At 30.2% G+C, this 20,594-nt stretch overlaps 1 protein-coding gene across 2 annotated transcripts in view; it reads right to left on the minus strand.

The window, feature by feature from the left end:
* Nucleotides 1–7,841: 7,841 nt before the first annotated feature.
* Nucleotides 7,842–20,594, minus strand: part of LOC129988321 (protein gooseberry-like) — a 140,459-nt gene continuing 127,706 nt past the window's right edge. For both annotated transcript variants that reach the window (XM_056096527.1, XM_056096526.1), the window contains exons 5-7: nt 19,651–19,792; nt 16,351–16,487; nt 7,842–8,518 (exon numbers count right to left, since the gene is read on the minus strand). In XM_056096527.1, coding sequence (XP_055952502.1) covers nt 8,153–8,518; nt 16,351–16,487; nt 19,651–19,792 — 645 coding nt within the window. In that variant the 3' untranslated portion in view covers nt 7,842–8,152. The remainder of the gene's footprint in view (nt 8,519–16,350; nt 16,488–19,650; nt 19,793–20,594) is intronic.

Raw genomic sequence — 20,594 nt, forward strand, 5'->3', positions numbered from 1 at the left:
TTGGGCTTCGTAGTATAGTAAAGATAAGTATGCATTTTGTGTAGTTTTTAAAAAAAAGAGTATGCATATTGTGCATCTTTTTGTACAATTGACGTTGTCTAAATTTCATAAGATTTACAATTTTCATCTTTACACCACATACCAAATTTCGTTTATTTATTTTGTATTTTTGAGTTATTATCGCGTTATTTGAGTTATCACGTACCCACGAATATACTGACAGACAGACAGTCAACTCTCTGACAGATATGATTCAAAATTTGCTTTGAATTTCCACTATAGATGTTAAATGTCGGACGAAATTTCATTTTCCTAAGCTATTACATTTTTGAATTACCACTTTTACATGCATACAAAAGTTTCGATTGCCGCACGGTCAATCCTTCGATAGATTTGATTTAATATTCGATTAGTATCTACATTTTAGATGCTAAATTATGTAGAAAATCTAATATCTTCGTTTTGTGGTTATCGTATTACTTACACTCGGATTGATAGACTTCCTCGGAATGGATTTTTTTCACAATTTGACAGAAATTTAGAAATGTGTGCAAAGACCACTTATCCATTTTCATCTTTCAATCTCAACACGTTTTTGAGTTATCCTGCTGACAGACAAATAGAAATAATTCCAAAAATATGTTTTATGGACCCAGTTAGTTCTGAACATTGGAGATTTTTGACAATTAAAATATTTCCTCTTTGCATACGAGAAAGTAAAAAAGTATAAAATCACAGCGAATCAGTAAGTAAGATTTTATGGCATTTGTGCTTGCATATCATGTTAACAAGTGACTTGAATCCATTAACTGCTTTTTACTGAAAAATAAATGTTGTTGTTGTTTGTAATGGCACTTGCCATGGACAAGCTCGTTGACGAAGTCAGCGATTTTAAGCCAAGGGAGCGTCTCTTGTTTTTAGTAGCGCCAACTAGGGCCAAGAGTACGTCTTAGCTACTCATGCATCACATTCGCTTGCAAAAACCCTTTTTATAGGGGGCACATTCACAGATAGAACAGACGAAGAACCATGCCCGAACCGGGACTCGAACGCCCAGGTCAAGGGGAAGACGTGCTACTAATATGCCAGGACGCCGGCAAATAAAATGTAAAAGTTGTGTATGAGCCTTTATGTAGAATAATCGGTCTTTTCATTAATTTAAATTTTAAAATTATTAAGGAAACACAGCTTGTATAGACGACCTACTGTTTCTAGGATCTGCTGATAGATAGTAGTCCTTTATGGTGCTCTCCGTCCACTGCGTGGTAATTAGATCGACTTAACTATCCTTAGAGTCATTATCCAGTTATTATTATATTCATTTTTGAGAATCTACAAAGAATTGATTCTCATTGCGTTTGATGACTCCTTGTTCGGTTACAGGTAAAATTAAAAGTATAAAACTGGTGTAAAATTATTATTTAGCTTGTTTTATTTACATTAAATTACATTATTACATTTAATTATTAATATTATTACATTACATTATTGCATTTAAATTTCATTTCATTTTCTTTGATCGATTTTAGTTTGTCGTCATGCTTTCTTTTTTTACCTTCTCGCATACAAAGTATATAAAGAAAAAGAATTGTAATAAAAAAATAATAATAAATCGAATCGAATTCGAAATTTTTACGAATCTCCACATTTTAGTAATTTTCGAGTCCGAAAAACACATTTTTGGAATTACATCTGATTGTTTGATAACAAGATGACTCAAAAATGCATTGAGCTTGGCGAATAAAATTCTTGCTCATATTACAGATGGTTTTAATGCCAAATTTGTTGGTCTCTAAATCAAATTTTAAACGGAACACGAACGAATTTTGCCCCTGGTACAGGCGAATGCAACTACAAAACATGAAAAGTTGGACGGAAAAAATTCTGAAAACGGAATTAAGGTACCCGACTAAATTGAAAACATGAATTTGAATGAAGATTCGTTTTTTTTTTTTTTCTTTTTTTCCCCCACTTTTAAAAAATAGGTACGTTACTGTTTTCAGTGATATCTTTATTTTGTCTTAATGTTAATTAGGAGCCGAGTTACAGTAAACTACTGGCATGTAAATAATGCTTATTTATAAGTATATAAGAACTTTAAATGCGTTTTCTGAAGAGCGAGTTTTTATGTTCGTACAGTAGATGTTCGTACAGTAGAATTATATATATATATATAATTCTACTGTACGAACATCGTCATGTTTAAAAAAATAATCAAAATATCTTAATTAAATTTATAATTAGTGCTCGTTAAGTTACGCAGAATGTAGTGAATTATGATTTGATGTTGAATACTGTAGAAGTAGATTTATGGTTTTTTTAAATGTAAATATTGTTGAAAAAAAAATTCCAAAATTCATAGATAATTTCATATATTTCGCACAAAAATTTTATTTTTGAATATAATTCTTAGATAATAGTTAGTTACACTCTAAGATACGTTACACATGTAATGTTACAAAAAAAAAAAAAAAAATGTGACAATTTTTTTTTCTAGAACAATATAGTTTTTGTTCATAAAAGCTAGAATTTACATCAAAATATGCTTTTTCTTAAAAGCAATATATATATTTAAATAATTTCTCTTTTATTCATTATTTTATTCCTATATTAATAAAAAACATCATATAAACATTAAAATATATGTTTTTTGATAAATTCCTCTCGTAACCTAGTCGGATGCCTTAACAATTTAATCTGTGCCTTCGTATCGAATTTTGAATCAAATCCACGAACAAGTTGACCATCAATTTATCTCTATTTTCTTAGTCTTTACTTAATACTTAAAAACACAATGACTTAGATAAATGAAATTTGGCACGTGAATTTGCTCTTAAAATTATAGTTGTTTGCCAAATTTTGACTTCACTTGGTTGAAAAATAAAAAGGGTGTTCAGAATACTGTTCAGTTTTCTTTACTATATAAAATGCTTATGTACGGAACTAAAATTAATTGAAGTATTCGTGGTGTATCACTTTATTATAAAAAAATTATTAATTAGAACGATTTTCAACAAATAATATATATCAAAAAATTCCTAGGTGACCCATACTATCTCCTGTTTTCTTACATAGCAAAATTAATTTAAAATATATATTTTGTATAAGGCAGACTGGAAAGCAAAAGTTAGATTCCTTTATATCTAAGTTACTAAACTACAACAGTCAATATTAGGGCTTGAGAGTCACTTTTCAGCCCTTAACAGCAGTTATTGGAAGACTTTAAATACAAAAGTTGTTCGTCTTAACGAGGCGTTAATTTGACTAATTGGATAAAAAGACTCCAATATTAACGAAGTTATAACGGAATAAATATTTCATCCCCTTTGATCTAGATGGGCCAAAAATACCTAAAAATGGGAGTCTTTTGATGTAAAAATTTTACGTATAACCCGAACCAAAAAAATTGGTGTGTCCATGTGATGTACAAATAAAATTTTCTAGAGTGTCAATGAAAGTCATCTCGAAGTATTCAGAAATAACGTTTGCAATTTACCACTATAATCTAGTCTCTATTTATCAAAGTTTCATTGTTCCACTTCATTATAAAAAAAAATTCGTTAAATAGAAATTTGTTTACGAATTTATAAAAACAAGAAGGGTAAAAAAAAAAAAAAAAAAAACTGAAATCTTCCTATCCTTTTTACTAACTTTAACACATTTTCTAAACTGTTAAATGTTTGAAATCCTGTTTTATATGGATTTAATATGCAGAATACATTTTTCATTAAAACAATTTCCACAACCTTTATTAAGATTGAAGTATATTATCTGTTACAATTCCTTAGAATTGTAGTTCTTTTTGTATTGTCCTCAAATGTTATTGGCATTTCTTCTTGTGAAAAATTTTTAATAACCTCTTCATTATTATCCTCGTCACTCACTATGCTGTCTTCTGCAACACGTTATATATAATATTCAGTAATCACAAGGTTTTACTAAGATGAAGATCATTGGAAAGCTTTTATACCTTCTGTCACAGCATAAGAGTTTGTGAATTCACTGTAGTTCATTTGATGGAATTTCTTGAAACTTCAACTCTTAAGAAATCTCGAAATGTTGCAGAAGGAATTCGAAAATTTGCGAAAAAGAAAGTTTGGGACAACTTCGTAAAATAGAAAATATTTTTCGTTTTGTGGAGAGTAAATAACAAAAGCCCTGTTCACTGAACATTAATTAATCAATCAGTAATATATTATTTTCATATTCTGTTTTATTTTTAAAATATTTACAAATTGCACAACTCTTGGAAGTTGTAAAATATAAATACAAACTGATATGACATCATCAATGTTCAACATGCATAGCAAAACATGACATTTAAAAAAAAATCATTCAGAATTCTGAGATATTCTTCAAAGATATATATCTACAAGTATCCACAAATAATTTTATTCTACAACAATAATCTTTTTAGCACTTTTTTCTTTAAAATTTTAAGCATATACTACAATTAACAATAAAACTTAATAATAAAGCAGAACACACAATAATATTTAATACTATACATTAATTTTTTTCAGATATTTCATAATATCAAAGCAAACACAAAACATGACCTTGGTAACAAAACAGTTCCTCACATTTTTTGACAGTTGGCGAGAATTCAAGTTGATTGACAAGCGATCAAATATGTTCACCTGAAACTTCATAAATAAAAGGTAAAAAATATTTTTTTAAAACGAGATTTTAAAAATTATTATAAAAGATATTAGTTATCTTTTTAATTACCGTTTTCTTTCTCTCTCTCTTTTTTTTTTTTATTAAAACAAATCTTGATTATATTTGTTTTCCTAATATTGTGGTCAAATTATAAAAAAAGAAAATATTTATTGTTGGATACATTGGCAATAATTCGTTTCCCAGTATAAAATAATCTGAATGCCAAGTTCATGTTTCCAACATCATAAAATATGAACATACAAATTTATCGTTGGTACATCTAAAAAAATATATTAAATCTATGTATATTTCTCTTATTTTAATTCCAAACCATTTGTTTTGTATTTTTAATAGTAAATCTCTGTATGATGCAAAATTAGTCAAGTAAAAAAAGGTGTAAATAAAATTTTAAAGTTCAAAAAGAAATTCTCTAGTTTATGGACGGCTTTATTGTTAAATGCAAGTTATCGGTGTAAAAATATTGGGAAAAAATACATTTTTAGAAAAATTGGTTTTGCTTGAATTATTTTTTTTCTTATTAGAGAAATATATAACTGTGACCATATAAAATTGTGGGTTAAAAAGTCTTATGATCAAATTGACAATTTTTTAATACTTCAGTCTTGCTTTAGGCAGAAAATGAAAACGAACATCTTGATATAGATGTACAATATAGCTTCTAATTCCTTTTTTGACCAGTAACCCTTCAGTTTTTCCAAGTCAAATATTCAAAATAAAAAAAATCAGCTAACTTCGATTTTCCGTATCTTAACACATCATCAGCTGGTGTTATAAAATTAACATTATTCATATTTTTATTTGCGTTTAATTTTTATTGATACATTCGATTGTGGTGATATTTAAGCAAACGAAATTTCCGTGAAATAAAACCCAATAGGCGTTTTACACAATAGCAGCAATTTTTATTGGGTTAAATAAATTTTGTGCAAATTCAAAGCAATTATGGTTTTAATTTTTCTCATAGAAAAAAAGACCCTTTTTTAATTGCTCGAAATGAGATTTATATTTTCTGCTTTCACTGCTGATATGTTTATGTTCTAATGAAATTATCTATAAGTTGTATTAAGTCTACCATGAATTACTTTCTTAAAAAATTTAACAAAAAATCATTCAAATAATTGAATATATTTATAAAAAAAATAAATATTAAAAAAAAAACACTTTAGTGAAAGTATAGATTTGGATAATTTGTCGATTACTTTTAGGGCATTTCATAGGATAATTTCTTAGAATTGCAGAGCAATTTTAATATTTCTATAATTAGAAGATAATTAATGCAACGGATAAGTATTTTCATGAAAGATAAAGAATGCTTTAATTGAATTTTAATATTTTCCTTGATAAACTATGTGAATGCGTGCTCACGCGAGTTTTTCAACTCAAAAATTCCCGATAAATGCATTAAATTTTATATTGATATGTTTGGAATAAAGATAATGAATTTTTTAAAAAATAAAACGGATCAGAAAAGTGCCATAACAATTAATTACCGAAATTAAGATGTATTAAGCTGAACTACACTAAGAATATTTTTACATAAAGTCCTTAAATATTTGAAAAGATTTGATAGCGTTTTAGAAATGAGTGGTAATAATGATATTCTTCGTATACCATCTTTATATAAAAATTAGTTTTATGAAAACACCAGTTTTTTTAATATTACTTTGAAATAGATGATTTTTTTTTTAGTTAGAATACTATAGCTTTTATCAAATTTTGCTTGATAGTAAAAAAAAATGTCTGCATTTGTTGTTTTGTGGACGGCATTTTATGATAGTCTCCCATATAAGGTAGATATTCCGTGTTTAACAAAGAGAATTTTAATAATTAAAGCATGTATCATAAGTATAATAGAAATGATTTATAGATTTATTGTTTTAACATGAAATGATATTTTACGGCTACTATTTGTCATGACTTAAGAAATGAATTATAAACAATTTTATAGAGAATCAGTTATTACTTGCTAATTTTGACATTTTAATATTTATTTATTTATTTATTATTAATATTCATTTATTATTTGTTATTTATTATTAATATTTATTTATTATTTGTTATTTATTATTAATATTTATTTATTATTTGTTATTTATTATTAATATTTATTTATTTGGAAATGAATTATTTTATTAATATATGAAGTAGATTAATGTTTCTATAATATAAATAAGCACGTCATATTTAATTTTAATATCTTAAATGTCTTTATTAATTTATATTGAAATTAAGAGCATTTTTATAATTTTAATTGCACACTGAGAACTTATTTCACAAGTCAGAAACAGTGTTTAAGATTTAGTTAATCTCCATTTGAATATTAGAATTCAGTATTGCGTGTAGTTTTTGAAACTACTTCATTTTAATAAATTTATGATTTTCCAGTTGTTATTATGTTTTAAATTTATTTCAATAATTTTATATTAGAAAAATCGCTCTCTTTATTGACAGGTTTTCACATTTTCAATTCAAAACCGTACTTCTTCTTGTGTACAGCGGACCACCTGTCCACCACTGAACGAGGCAGTATTGACAGAATTTGTTATGGCCGATTGCTGTCTTTGGCATAGCCATAGTCCATAACACCGGCCAATTCACCGAACTGACATTCTCTTCGATGCAGTTGGCCCCCAGCCACAAAGTGGTCAATCACTGACCTTTCTCCTCATATTCAAAGCCGTACTGAATTGGGTAGTGCCATAGTAAGATTTTCAACTGGGTCGACTTTTATTTAAGGTAAATTTATATCAGTTTTAAGTTATTATTTTCATATCTCTTGAAAGCCGTCATGGAGAGCTATACTTTATCAATTTGTCTTGTTCGCTTAAATTTCAAACATATTGTGGAGAGATTGATTACTTCATTAATGCCTAGCGAACAAGGCACATGTAAGCGAGTTATTCACATTCCTTTAAATTGGAGATTAATTTGCATAAAATTTCAATCTACATTGTATATATTTAAAAGTTTCGCGTTGTTTTTTGTTGCATGACTAAATTACAATTTTCAAACATGTAGATTTTTAATTGTGATTGGGCTAACTCAACAACATCAAATTGAAATATGTTACTTGCTGTTTAGCAAAAAAAAGAAAGCTAAATCATTGTTGCTTAAGGAAAAACCTTTCAACAAACTATGATAACGCCGTTTTCCTCCCATTCCGTTGGCGAACATTCATTTATTAAAACAATAATTCGTTTGTACACAAAATACATACATACATAAAAACAAATAAATAACTTAACAGTTCGTTTTACATTGTCTCGTCCACATTGTCCAATCACAAGCAATTGCTATATGTATCAGTTTCATCAACGAAAATCGCTTTAGCAAGCTGTATTGATCTGTGTCTCGCGTGGAACAAGGAAAATATCCAGTTCGCATCGATGTATTGTTCGATTCGCACCTGATCGATCATCCGGCCACACGATCCATTAAGTCCATTATCGATTTAACGAACCAAACTGCATCAGAGGGGTAGACCGCGGAATCCTGTGGAATATTGTCCCGTGTAGTAAAAGGAGGGTTTGATGTCCGGGTAGTGCGGGTGCGGCATGCCGTTGAAGGCGGCGTATGCCTCCCCGCTGGCTGGATGCGGGAGGTGTTCGGTCCCAAACCCGGCAGCAGAATCGGCGGATCCTGGGACCACGTTCTGGGAGGCGGTCGGGGCGGAGCAGCCGTTGAAGTTGGCCCGGGCTGCTGCGGCGTTCCACCATTCCTCAGCGGAAGTGGCGGTGGCCCCGACGGCAGAGGCGGCGGCGCTCACGTGTTGGTGATGAGTGTAATCGACGGCAGACCCCGAGGAGGGGACGGACGGATGAAGCATGGACATCACCTGGGGCAAAGAGTTAAAAAAATCTTTGTCAGTGTCAGGAATTTTTGGAATTAACAAATTTATATAGCAACAATTTAGAATAGCTTGACAAAGTAGGAGATATAGATGAGTCAACGGGTTAAAAACGGAAATATGAGGATGAACAATAAAATAATCTGTATTATTTTTATTGCTCAGAAACGCTCCATAGATTTTGATGAGGTTCGTGAGATATAAGGCTAAATGTCTTTCTTAATGGTATTAGCAAGAAAATTAATTTTCATTTCGTTGAGCAGTAGTCTTTTTTTAAAAAAACCCTTCTTAATTTTTCAAACAAAATCTTTCTTTTTAGAATTCGATAAAAAGCTATTTACTACTCAATAAAAACGCTCCGTCATTTTATATTCTAAATTGTCTGTAATTTATATAACATATTTGACAATGAAACATTGAAATGTAATCGAACTTTTATGTAGTAAATCCTAAAAATTAAAAGTGATTTAGTAAAAAAATTATTCACTATTTTTGAAATTTTGAGATAAATGCTTAGATAATACTTTGCACAAGAATCAATTAATGAAAGGAAGGGGGGAAATGATCACCAAATCAGTAATGAAAAAATAAAATATTTTTAACATAATATTCTAACAACCTAATTTTACGCGACATCTATATCTTGTCAGTAGAAAAACTTACTGTCATTTTCACTATAGAAATTTGAAACATTATGCAAAACGTAAGGGCGTAGTGATGTCTGAATAAGAATAAAAAATCACTGCATTTTACAATAAGCAAAAAATGAAAAGGAAATTGCACACAAAAGAATCTTATAAAATGCATGCATTAAAAATGCTCATTAGTTAAATAACAATGAATAGACACTTTGGGCATAAAATTTAGGTTTGGTCAATTTGTTAGAAGTACATTGAAGAATTGAGCCTTTTACTTCTAAAAAAGTAATACTGAAAAACAATTATTTGAAAACGAATAATTACTTTAAAAAAATTTCTCTATAATTTGGAAAGTATAGCCAAAATAATCTCAAAATAATACTCTCCAAACAGTGAAAAAACAAATAAATAACTCTAAATAGTATTAACTAATTAAACAAACATATTTCAGAAGACACGATTGTTATCCGGCAGTAAATTTATCTTTACTTTAAAAACGTACTTTTTTTAAATGTACATAAAAAGTACTTTAAGCGCTCTTTGTGTTTAAACGAGTTTTCTAAAATTATACTTCTCAGTAACATAGAAATACCAAATGTCCCAGTCCGAATTCAGTACATGCAAGGAAAGAAAAAAATGCATTATTTTCCTTCAACATGGAAATTATCAATCCCTTCCACCCTTTGATGGTATTCTTTTCTGAACAAACGTCCTTTATCTGTGTGGCGCCCTTTCAAAAAAAAAAAAAAAAATTTTAAAATGGCATTAGGAAAGATGTGTCCTGTTACTACAAACTAAAGTTTCACTTTAAACAATTGTTAAATGTATTAAGTACTGAGAAAAGTAATTGGTATTAATTAAAATTCCAAGAAAAAGAAACAAACGGAACAAAAAAAAATTATATAATCGAAGTGAGCGCTCAAATTCTCGAGAATTACAGTATTAGATGCAAATCGTTTGGTTTTGATTGAACAAAAGTGTATCAATCACAATTAAACTTGGGAACTGTCTTTAACTGATTTATTTTAATACTGTAGCTTAAACTCGGACAATGGACAAACCTTTGAAGAAAGGGGGGGGGGATCTGGGAATTTAATATCCGAAAATGGTATTTTGGAAACACACAGACACGCTAAAGTAAGTGAATAAAGTATCCAGGTCCTGTTTAACACAATAATAATTGAAATAAAATAATTATAATTAATAGTAAACAAAAAATTTTATGCACCATGCTTATTTTACAATTATTTCTTTTTACGGGGGAAAAAAACACATGTATTCGGACAGTTTAAAAATTTATCTTTGAAATTACTTGGAATTAAAATAACGTCAAACTATCTTTTATTTTTAAAATTACATCCAAAACATTAAAGTCGGAAAATCAAACAGTTTTACAATACGAAAGCCTTTAATTCTACTTTTAGTTACTTTATGTCATCAAAATGTGAACATTCATATTCCAGACGATTATAATATAAGTGTCGTTACACGCTTCGATGGTTTACTCTTATCTAAAAGTATATTCTATCTGAGAATGATTACTTGACAATATCTTTAGATTTTATCTAAAATGCGATTTCTCACTCGTAACGAGGAAATTATCTAGGAATTATTTTAGAGAACTGTTGCGAGATGCTTTTACAGTTGAAAAGATCTGTCAAAACCTCAAGTTAACAATAATGTAAGAAACCGATTGAATGATGTATTAATATATAAATCAAAGAAATTTAATCCAATGCAGGGAAGATCTGTTTTCATAAATTTTGTACTATCTTTATCTAAATAAAATTGGACGGTTACAGGTTCCTTTTTTTTCCTTGTCTATATCTTTTAAATTGGGAGTCCTTTTAATTACAATGGTTAATTCTGAAAACTTTTATTTTTAATGCAGAAAAGGGCAACAGCAAGAAAATATTTTTTCTTACACTTGGCATCTCTTCTTTGTCACCATCTTCACCACTTCGGGTGACTGACTCCTTGATCGCAGCGATTACTTTCAAAACCGATTCAAATTGAATGTCAGCATTCATGAATGGGGTATGAGGTTTATTTCCTTTCGTAAGTGAGAAAAACTGCTGGAACCAAAAGTACTTCCGAACACCGAAATGATTTCGAGTGCTTGCAAAATTCAGACTTTCTGTAGTAACAGTAGAATATTAATAGCTTGGTAAGTATTATTCTAAGCTTCTAAAATATTCTTTATTAGTGTTGGTAGAAATGATGCATCCCTGTAATTGGCCATTGGTGAAACTATTGTCATCGACAACTTGTTAATATTTATATATAATTCTGAATTTTAGAAATTAAATTACGAAATTCTTATTACAAGTTTTGTTATCTACTATTATGTTTGCTGGGTCTACGACTTCGATACCTTTGGTCTTAATGTACTGTATCCTCCAGCAAATTCCTACTTGTCTGTTACATTGTTATGAGAAATACATCCGATTAGTGTATGATGAAATATATCACAAACTCGATAAAAGATAACTATGCTTTATTGCACAAAAAACACGAAAACAGCCGAAGCATGCAAAGACAGCACTTGAAGAAAACAATAAATCGCTAATTAAATAGCAGCACAGCACAAAAACTTTCAAATTGCATCTTGCTTCACAATTAACATTCTAAAGCGAGAATTCACTTAACTGACTCTCGTGTATGCATCTTCGCTTTTATAGCATCTTTTATAGAATATGGAGGTTTCTAGAAGGATACCTGTATCTTGGCACGCCATAGAGATAACATCAAAATTCCTACCCTTTCGGAAACTTTCCATTAAAATATTTCTGAATCTCATTTCCTTATTCTGAAATTGATTGCTTGGGAAGCAATATCACAGAATTATAACAATATTAACCCTTTGCATTCAGAAAAGTAATTCGCTGCAAAATTTTTCACCTAATACAAAGGCTTGCTTATTGTTCCGAAAAATAATTATATACAATTGTTTCAAGTTGAATTCCCTGAAAAGCTAATTTACATCTTTTACTATTCTGTTGGTATTTTTAACAATCAAAATTGAAATATAAAATAAAATGATGCGGTGATCATTAGAATTGAATGGTGATCATTAATCACCTCTCGAGTGCAAAAGGTTAATAGTTTTAATATAGTCATATCGACCCACTTTGATGAACTAAATCTTATCAAAATAAAAGAAAGTATTATTTTAAATAAGCTTGTATTAATATTCTGACTAATTAGATATAGTTGCAAAGTGGTAAATTAATTAGCGATATCGAGCGCTTTTCCTAAATTTCATTTTTCAATATCTCTGGAAAATGGAGGGGTTGAGAGTAGAAGACCATTAATAATATGTCTAGGGCTCATTAGCTTTCTCTTGAAATAAAAGTTGGTGAAATTGGTACATTGATTAGGCTTGGGAATCTTGTCATCTGTGAGATCTTCAAAAGGGATAAATTTATCATCCAATTGAGGATGTACCGTGAAATAATGTTTCTTTCGATTTCTCTTGGAAATTGAGAATATTGGGAGGCAGGAACTCCTTAATGATATCTTTAGAGATTAAAAATGTGAAAATCAGACCATTTGTTAAGACTGGAAAAAAAGTTTTTTGATATGCTTAATTCTTTTCAATATATAGATAAAATTTCAACCTAATTCTTTCAAAAAATGTAATACGACTTCAATGAAGAATACGAATGTATTAAGAGTAATATTTTAAAAACTTTATTAGTTTTTTTATTACATCCAATTATAATTAATATATAACTTTTTATGGAATTCTGTTTCACTACTTTAAATCCATCCGAAATTGGTGCAATATATTTCTCGATCGTGACTCTTGGAAAATATAAAAGATTTTCCATTTTGGATGTTGTAATTATTTGGACTAACCTTTTAAATAAATATATGCTGTAATTTTTATTGACAACTGGGTTTGTAATACGGTTTGATCACATCTTATAATAATATTTATTACATGAAAGAATGTATAAACAAATATTTACTGAAGTTCCAAGAATTTTACTTTTGGATTTCAATAAACACTTTTATAAGTTAAATTTCTTCATTATTAATTTGCCTTGTTGCAATAATGAAAAAGAATCAGTGTAAACTAAAAACCTGCCCGATTTGTTTTTGAGAAAATAATTTTAGATAAACATTACAAATGTATCAATTCTACGCCGAACAGGGATTGTGGGCAACGATTCTCAACTATTTAGTGTTTGGATCCAGTTTTCCATATCAGTTTTGGTCGCCCATGACAATATAATTTATCTGTTATAACAAAGACCTCTGCTATATAAAATGCTGTTTTTTTTTAATTGAACAGAAGCACACATATATTAAAAATATATTTATTTGTAGTTACCAAATGCTTTTTGTATAAATTAATTTGCATGTTTTCAGCAACTACCGAAAAACTTCTGTTGAGCAGTTTCCGAACATTCCTTTTTGATTTTCTTTTTTCCCTTCCACCTTAGAAATTTCCTAGACACTGCACTCCAGTTTGTCGTTTTAATTATACCCATTCCCAATCAAAGAGTTCTCACTTTCTCCCCTAGAGGGCAGCACGAGTCATTCCCATTGACAACGCACGGCTCAGCCGGGCACTGTTGTCAAAGCATGACATCGTATCATCATCAGCCGAGACGGCTCCTTTCACTGCAAAACGCTATAATTTCTCTTCGGTGACGCCCCTATCGCCGGCGAAGAAGCGTGAAAATCGAAACACGGTTTTGACTGGTTTCTTTTTTTTTAGCGGCCTAGCCGCCGTCAAATTTTATTGACATATTCGATGGCCGAGAACGCAGTTTGACGGACGGGCCGCGCAATTTGCGGCTGGCGGAAGTGCGGGGAGATGATGCGGACGCATATTATTGATCTTAACTGCCATCAAAAATCACTACAAAAAATATCAAGCGCTTTGGGCAGGGAAATGGAGAAATTATATAGGTATTGATACCACGAATAGTCTTCAAAGTTTGACACTGAAAAATAGTCGTTTCTATAGGTTATAAAATGAGAGGTCCCTCTAAGTTATACTGAAGATGGGATCCCTTGTATTAGATGTAAATATTTTCTAAGTTAATTTCTTGAAATTTTTTTAGATGAGTCCTGCTGCTTTGTATATGTGTGTGTTTTAATTTAACATATGTGAGGTGGTTGAAATATTGAATGACGTCATGCTCATGCGTCATACGGGAATCGAAATATCGTTTCTCAAACTTATAGGCTGGATTAACATCGTTTAAGTCCTGCAATGCGTAACCCATAAACACCTTAAATATTCTATGTACTCTTAATGGAGCAGAAGAAAAACAAAAATTATTGGGTTAAAAATGAACATTTTCAACCCCCCCCCTTTTTTTTTTACTTTGTTAAAGGTACTTAACCCCATTTATGCCCCAAAAATATATTTCAGGTTCTTCAAATTGTTATGCCGTTTTAGATTAGCCGGGCAACCAGTCTTTTTAAAAATTAATTTAAATTATTCTTTGCAAAAATATTTTGGGGAATGAATGACCATTATATTGCAAGCTCTGCCTTATTTTTTTAAAATTTTATTTTATTTATTTAGTAATAAAATTATTATATTTAGTAATGAAAAGGTTAATATAAATGTAAAGTTGTCATGCATATTGTTGGGAGGATTTCATCAAGCTAAAAGGTCCAGGTAAAGGTTAGTAAAAGGTATTCTGTAAATTTAATTCTATCTAATAATATTCCTCTGCTCTTTAATTTTCATTGTTAACTCTCGGCTACTTTTTTTTTTATTTATGCTTTTATTTTGTAATTCATTTTATTTTTGAAAATGGCTTTTAAACATATTTCTTCCAATCACTAAGGTATTACTAATTTAACTAAACTAAGATTGCTGCGAAAGTTGCTTATAAAAACTCATCATCATTTCAAATGCATTCATTTTTTCAGTTAAACTTATTTATATCAATTCATCTTTTCTTAACAATTTTGGCATTTAATTTCCTTTAAAATAATATTAAATATCAAAAAGCATTGCATGAAGAAAAATAAATCAAATGTAAAATCAGTGTGGAATTTCCAAAAATGCTGATATCATGTATCAGCAATCTTTGCTGATCATCGTCAAAAATATCATTTAAACCTATTTTTTTTTTTTTTTCCGATGGCTCTAGCGGTTTCGATCATGCTTCTTTCGCTTGTATTATTTCAAATTCCACAATAACTTATAGAATTAATTCATTTTGTTCCATTTTTACAGCAGAAGTAACTGCTATTTTAAAAGCTTTATCGGTTATTTCCTATTGTTCTGCAGATAGCTATATAATACTACAGATAATATACACTGATTCATTGAGCGCTTTGGAATCCCTATCATCTTTACATACTCGCAGCCATTCTTTGCTTTTCAATATTTTAAACTTGTACGACAAACTCATTTTGAAGGGCTTTCAAATTATTTTATGCTGGGTTCCCGCACATGCGGGAATTTCAGTAAATGAAAAGGCTGATACGGCAGCTAAATTGGCTATTACTTTCTTGCCAACACAGATTTCTCTTTCTGATTATAAGAAATATATACTATGTCACATTTTGCATTCCAAATGGCAAACTGAATGGGACGCGGAGATTCGTAATAAGCTCCATACAATTAAGCCTACAATAGATCTCTGGACACAATTTTAACTAGCTTGAGTATTGGGCACACTCGATTCACCTGTTGATGGGCGACCCAACACCATTTTGCTCAATGTGTAATAGTCTTAAGTCTGTTATACACATTCTTGTAGAATGTCCACGGTTTTCTATCCAGCGTCTTGCATGTTTTCAGAAATCTCGCCCTGAATTGGGCGAGTTACTTTCCAAAACCCTGCATGTTGGCCTTTTCACTTTTTAAAAAAAATATTGGTTTTTATAATCATATATAAACATTGACCGCGTATTTTAGCACAATATCATACTTTACGACATTGTTACGCTTTTTCATGACTCACAGATTTACGCTTTTAGACATCTGGATTTTATAAACATTCCATATTTTGATTTGATTATAAATTGATACAAATATTTTAATTTCAAGAATGGGGCGCAGCTTAGCCAAAGATAGCTTTTGTGCCATAAAAAACAAACTCAACTCAACTCAACTCAATCCAAAGGTGCTGCTAATTTATGGTTATTAGATGCGTTTAATACATCGCCATATTCAAATAAAAGCTGCTGGTTTCTACTCACCGATGATTGCAATGCCGGCGCACAATCTGCCATCGAATTGTAAGCTAGTGATGAGCGAGCATCTGTGGGAGCCGTGTGAAGATGATGGTGATGATGATGTAGAGAAGCCGTAGATCCCGTTTGCAGCGACGACGGATCTGCAAAGGAAAAGATGTATAAAAAATTAAAAAAAAAAAAAGATTAAAATCATTATATTAATGTCTTGCTTTGAAGCAACACCAGCTGTATTTTTGACGAATTTCTTATTTTTTTATTATGATGATAAGTTGACGAAAATGATAACCATGCCTACTGTATCTGAGAAGGATTATTAAATGCTGTAAATAGGCAAATGCCTAATGCCTCCTGAGCTTTTGATTTTTTGAGGGGGGTGGGGAGGTTGAAAATTATTTCATTTTGTATTTTCGTTTAAATATAAGGCCATACAATCGAACTTATTCAAATTAAGATTAAATATCATTTAAATTAGATTTGAAACAATATTCTAGTAACACTCCTAATTAATTATCATGTACAAGTTTTATATTATGCTAATTTACAATTCTAAAAAATTTAGTTATTTATAGTTTTTTCTTTAAAAGATGTCTGATTCTATTACCAAATGTTCTTTAGATTGTGCTAAAAAATTTTTCCCTGCTATTTTATTTAAATTATTTTAAATTTCACTCTTGCATTTTTTCATGCGCGATATGCTGAACTCAAATTCTTAAAAAATGAACTGCAATCAAGCGTTTTGCTATATCAAGCTGTTGAAATTTGCTACTCAAAACTACTAAGATTAAATTAAAATCAATAAAAAATACCTTATTTTTTTTAAAGTTTTGAGAGGAAAAGGAGTCTCGAGATGTGCATTTCCTAAGGGGGTCCCTAGAAGGTTTAATCAGTTCCTTTGCCCGATTCTAAAAAGAGAATTTATCTTGAAAAATTTATCCGTTGCTTAATATGCGTAGATAAAGATAGATACGCATAAGGATGCGTTGTTTAATATACATTAAGCAACATATCCTCAGTGGAGTAGATTTGCTCTTCTGAAGTCGTATCGATTCCAGTCCTATAACCTTTTCAAACTCTATCCATTGTTCAAAACTACTGGATTACGTTTTTGAAATTTACGGCAAAAGATGTTATTAGATTTCTCTTTATATGTTACAAAAAAAAGTATTGTTTTTATATATTTTAATCAAATTATTAATGTTTTTAATGAGGATTTTCTTATTAAACTGTAATCGTCGCTGATTAAATTAAGTAAATACATCGAAGATAGAGAGTAATAAAAACCTATTAGGATGAAAATGATGGCTTTTTTTTTTATTGTTGTTGTTATTGTTGAAAAAGCAACCAAGCAAAATATAGTAATTTTAGTGAAAGAAGTAGTATAAATTCCATCAGTTAATCCTACCATATCCAAGAATTTTTGTTAGTAAATTTAGACCGGAGGAGGAAAAAAAAAAAAAAAAAAAAAAAAAAAATGTTAAGACGAAAAGAGCTATAATTTGATTGTGCCGTTTGAAATATCTCGCTTAGAATTAATTTTTCTCCGTTTTACACTTAAACTATATCCTTCTTTTCGCCGATTTTTTTCCCCTAAATTCACTTCAAAGAATAAATTTTCAAATTATATCAACGCCACAAAAAAGCGTTAAGCTTAACTTGACATGAAAAACTCGATTTGAAATATCTTATCTATAATTACACTGAAGAAAAGTAAATGGTATTAGAATAGTAACTGTTGATAATAACATTATCGTTAATCACGCATAATAAGAACTGAATAAACTGTGTAAAGTTTCTCAACTATTAGAAGGGAAAGAAGACAAAAATTCTATAAATAATCTTCAAATTTAATAGATGTCATTTCTTTCATATATTTCTTCTAAAAGATGTATTCATTTTCAGACTCTTATTACAAAAATGGCATGTTCGTTGAAATAAAAAACTATAGAATAGTAACAAATTAAAAATCGTCTACAAGATTTCTTTTGAAGTAGAATTTAGATATCAATTATCTTTTTTAACCCTTTCTAGGGCTGTGGGAAGTATGCTTCCCACCAAATTTATCAATCTTTGTATGAGGTTATGTAGATTGGCATAAGTTCTGACAAATTTTTTTAGTAAATCAGAAACTTAGATGCTTCAGTTCTTTATCTCAGACAAAATGATGTCTTGATTATTTACTTAATTATTAATTAACCAATTAATTAATTTTATCTAATAATCTAAATGAACCCCTTTTCTTATTCTAATTTCAAGCCTAAAAATATGTTAACATAATATGACTAGGAAAAAATGGTTCTTTAAAGGGTTAAAAAAAAGTATTTTAAAATTTCTCACGAACATTTTCAACAAAGTATTGTATGACAGAATTTTGGAGTCATAAGAACTTTGACAATGTCATCTCAACGTAACGATATAATAAGACCGAATGGCCCTGGAGACATTTCTTTTTTCTGTTCTGTTTGTTTATTTGACTTCAAAAACTAAGATAAACTGCCTATTTTTATGCTTTCATGGGCGCCCCTTTCCTACAAACTACATCCATTCATTTAGTGCAGGGCACCTATCTGTATATGTATCGTATAGGCTCCAATCTAATCTGCTTATGAAGTATAGGCAAGTGTAACTATATCCCCCTCCCAAGGTTGGCACTTGAATATCTAAACGTCTTCTTTCTCTTTCTTTACCATACCACTATTTCTAAGCATTTCAATAAAGTAATTAAGAAAAAATCCTTTCCTTTTATAAAATTTTTTTCCAAACTACACGAAAATGAAAGTTTTAAATTTATCTTGAATAGTGGCTTAATTATCGCATTGCATATTTAATGTAAAATCGATAAACATTTCTTTTTCTGGTAAATATATTGCAAAAAGAAGGGGGGGTCATATTCTGCTCCTCCCCCAATCAATAGCAAGACGATGCCGGCATCCTTGTCTAGGAGTAGCGTATCTTCCCCGTGATCTGGGGTGTCCTGATTTGAGCATGTTTGTTCTTTAGCCTGTATTCTATCTGTGAGGTGTGTGAAAGAGCTCCCCCCCTTGTAAAAAAGGGGTTGTGCAAGCGAGTGTATGAGTGTCATTTTCATATGAGCTAGAAGTCAGACTTCTGCCCTCGGGTGCTCAGGGGTCTTTACCCTTAGAAGCTACTGCACCCCTCTTTCCCCCGATCTCTTGGACTTGGTTTGAATTGGTGTTCAATCCAAAGGGGATAATCAACAACAAAATGACAAACGAGTTACAGCCGATCAAAATTCATTATTAGTTATGATAAACTAAACCAATCAAAATGGGGTTGATGGTTTACCTGAATGTGTGGGATAAGAAGGTGTGTCAGAGACTAGATAAGAAGTAGGATGCTGGTAACTAAAACCCAGGGAACTGTACGAATTGTAATTCTGGCTTCCCATCTGCTTCCTCCACCGGGCTCTCCTGTTGCTAAACCACACCTGTAGGCAGAAAAAAAAGATTAACATTAAAATATAAATTGTTTTAAAGTAAAAATTACCCAAAGAAATGATCTGCTACTGAACCTCTGAAAATGTCAATCCTGCCTTCATCTAAAATAAGATTACAAATTAAGTCGTAAATTCCCACTAATGTCAGAAGTTAGAACTCATGGTGACAATTAAGCGAACTCTTAATGGTTGAAAGGAGGTATTCAATTGTTTAAAGATTATACGTTCAGGATGTGGTTTTAGGGCATTTGAGACATTGTACCAGCAGTCATTTCTATATGAAAATGTCTCAGGCCTGTTATTGGTACTTTGAGTAATACTGCCGAAGTTTAAAATTAATGTTCTGTTCGAGTTGGGAAAATTAGGAAAATACAAAAATTGAAAAGGATAATAAAAATATCTTTCTCTAAATGTGAATTCTCTGCACATTGCTCCGTCTGCACACAGAATAGAAATAATCGTCGTAAAAATGGATTTTAATCATTAGCACCAGAAAAATATATTTTTGGACTTTATATAACATATTTGAGCGCTCCCTGGATGAAATTTATTTCTTTATTTTTACTACGAGAGGATTAAAGAAGTACAATGAACAGAAAGAAATGAAATGACTTTCTGTTAACAGTTTAAATATAATCTTTCCCTTTCACATCATATAAGATTTTCCATTCACTTAAGTTCAATAAATTAGCTTAAATTGAAATTACTTGGAATTTTATATTTTCAAGGGCGGTGATGGGTTTCACTTATCCACCGTCCAACAAAAGGAAATTTTACCCAATTTCATTATAAG

This window comes from Argiope bruennichi, chromosome 10, assembly GCF_947563725.1.
Source record: "Argiope bruennichi chromosome 10, qqArgBrue1.1, whole genome shotgun sequence".
Taxonomy (NCBI): Eukaryota; Metazoa; Arthropoda; class Arachnida; order Araneae; family Araneidae; genus Argiope; species Argiope bruennichi.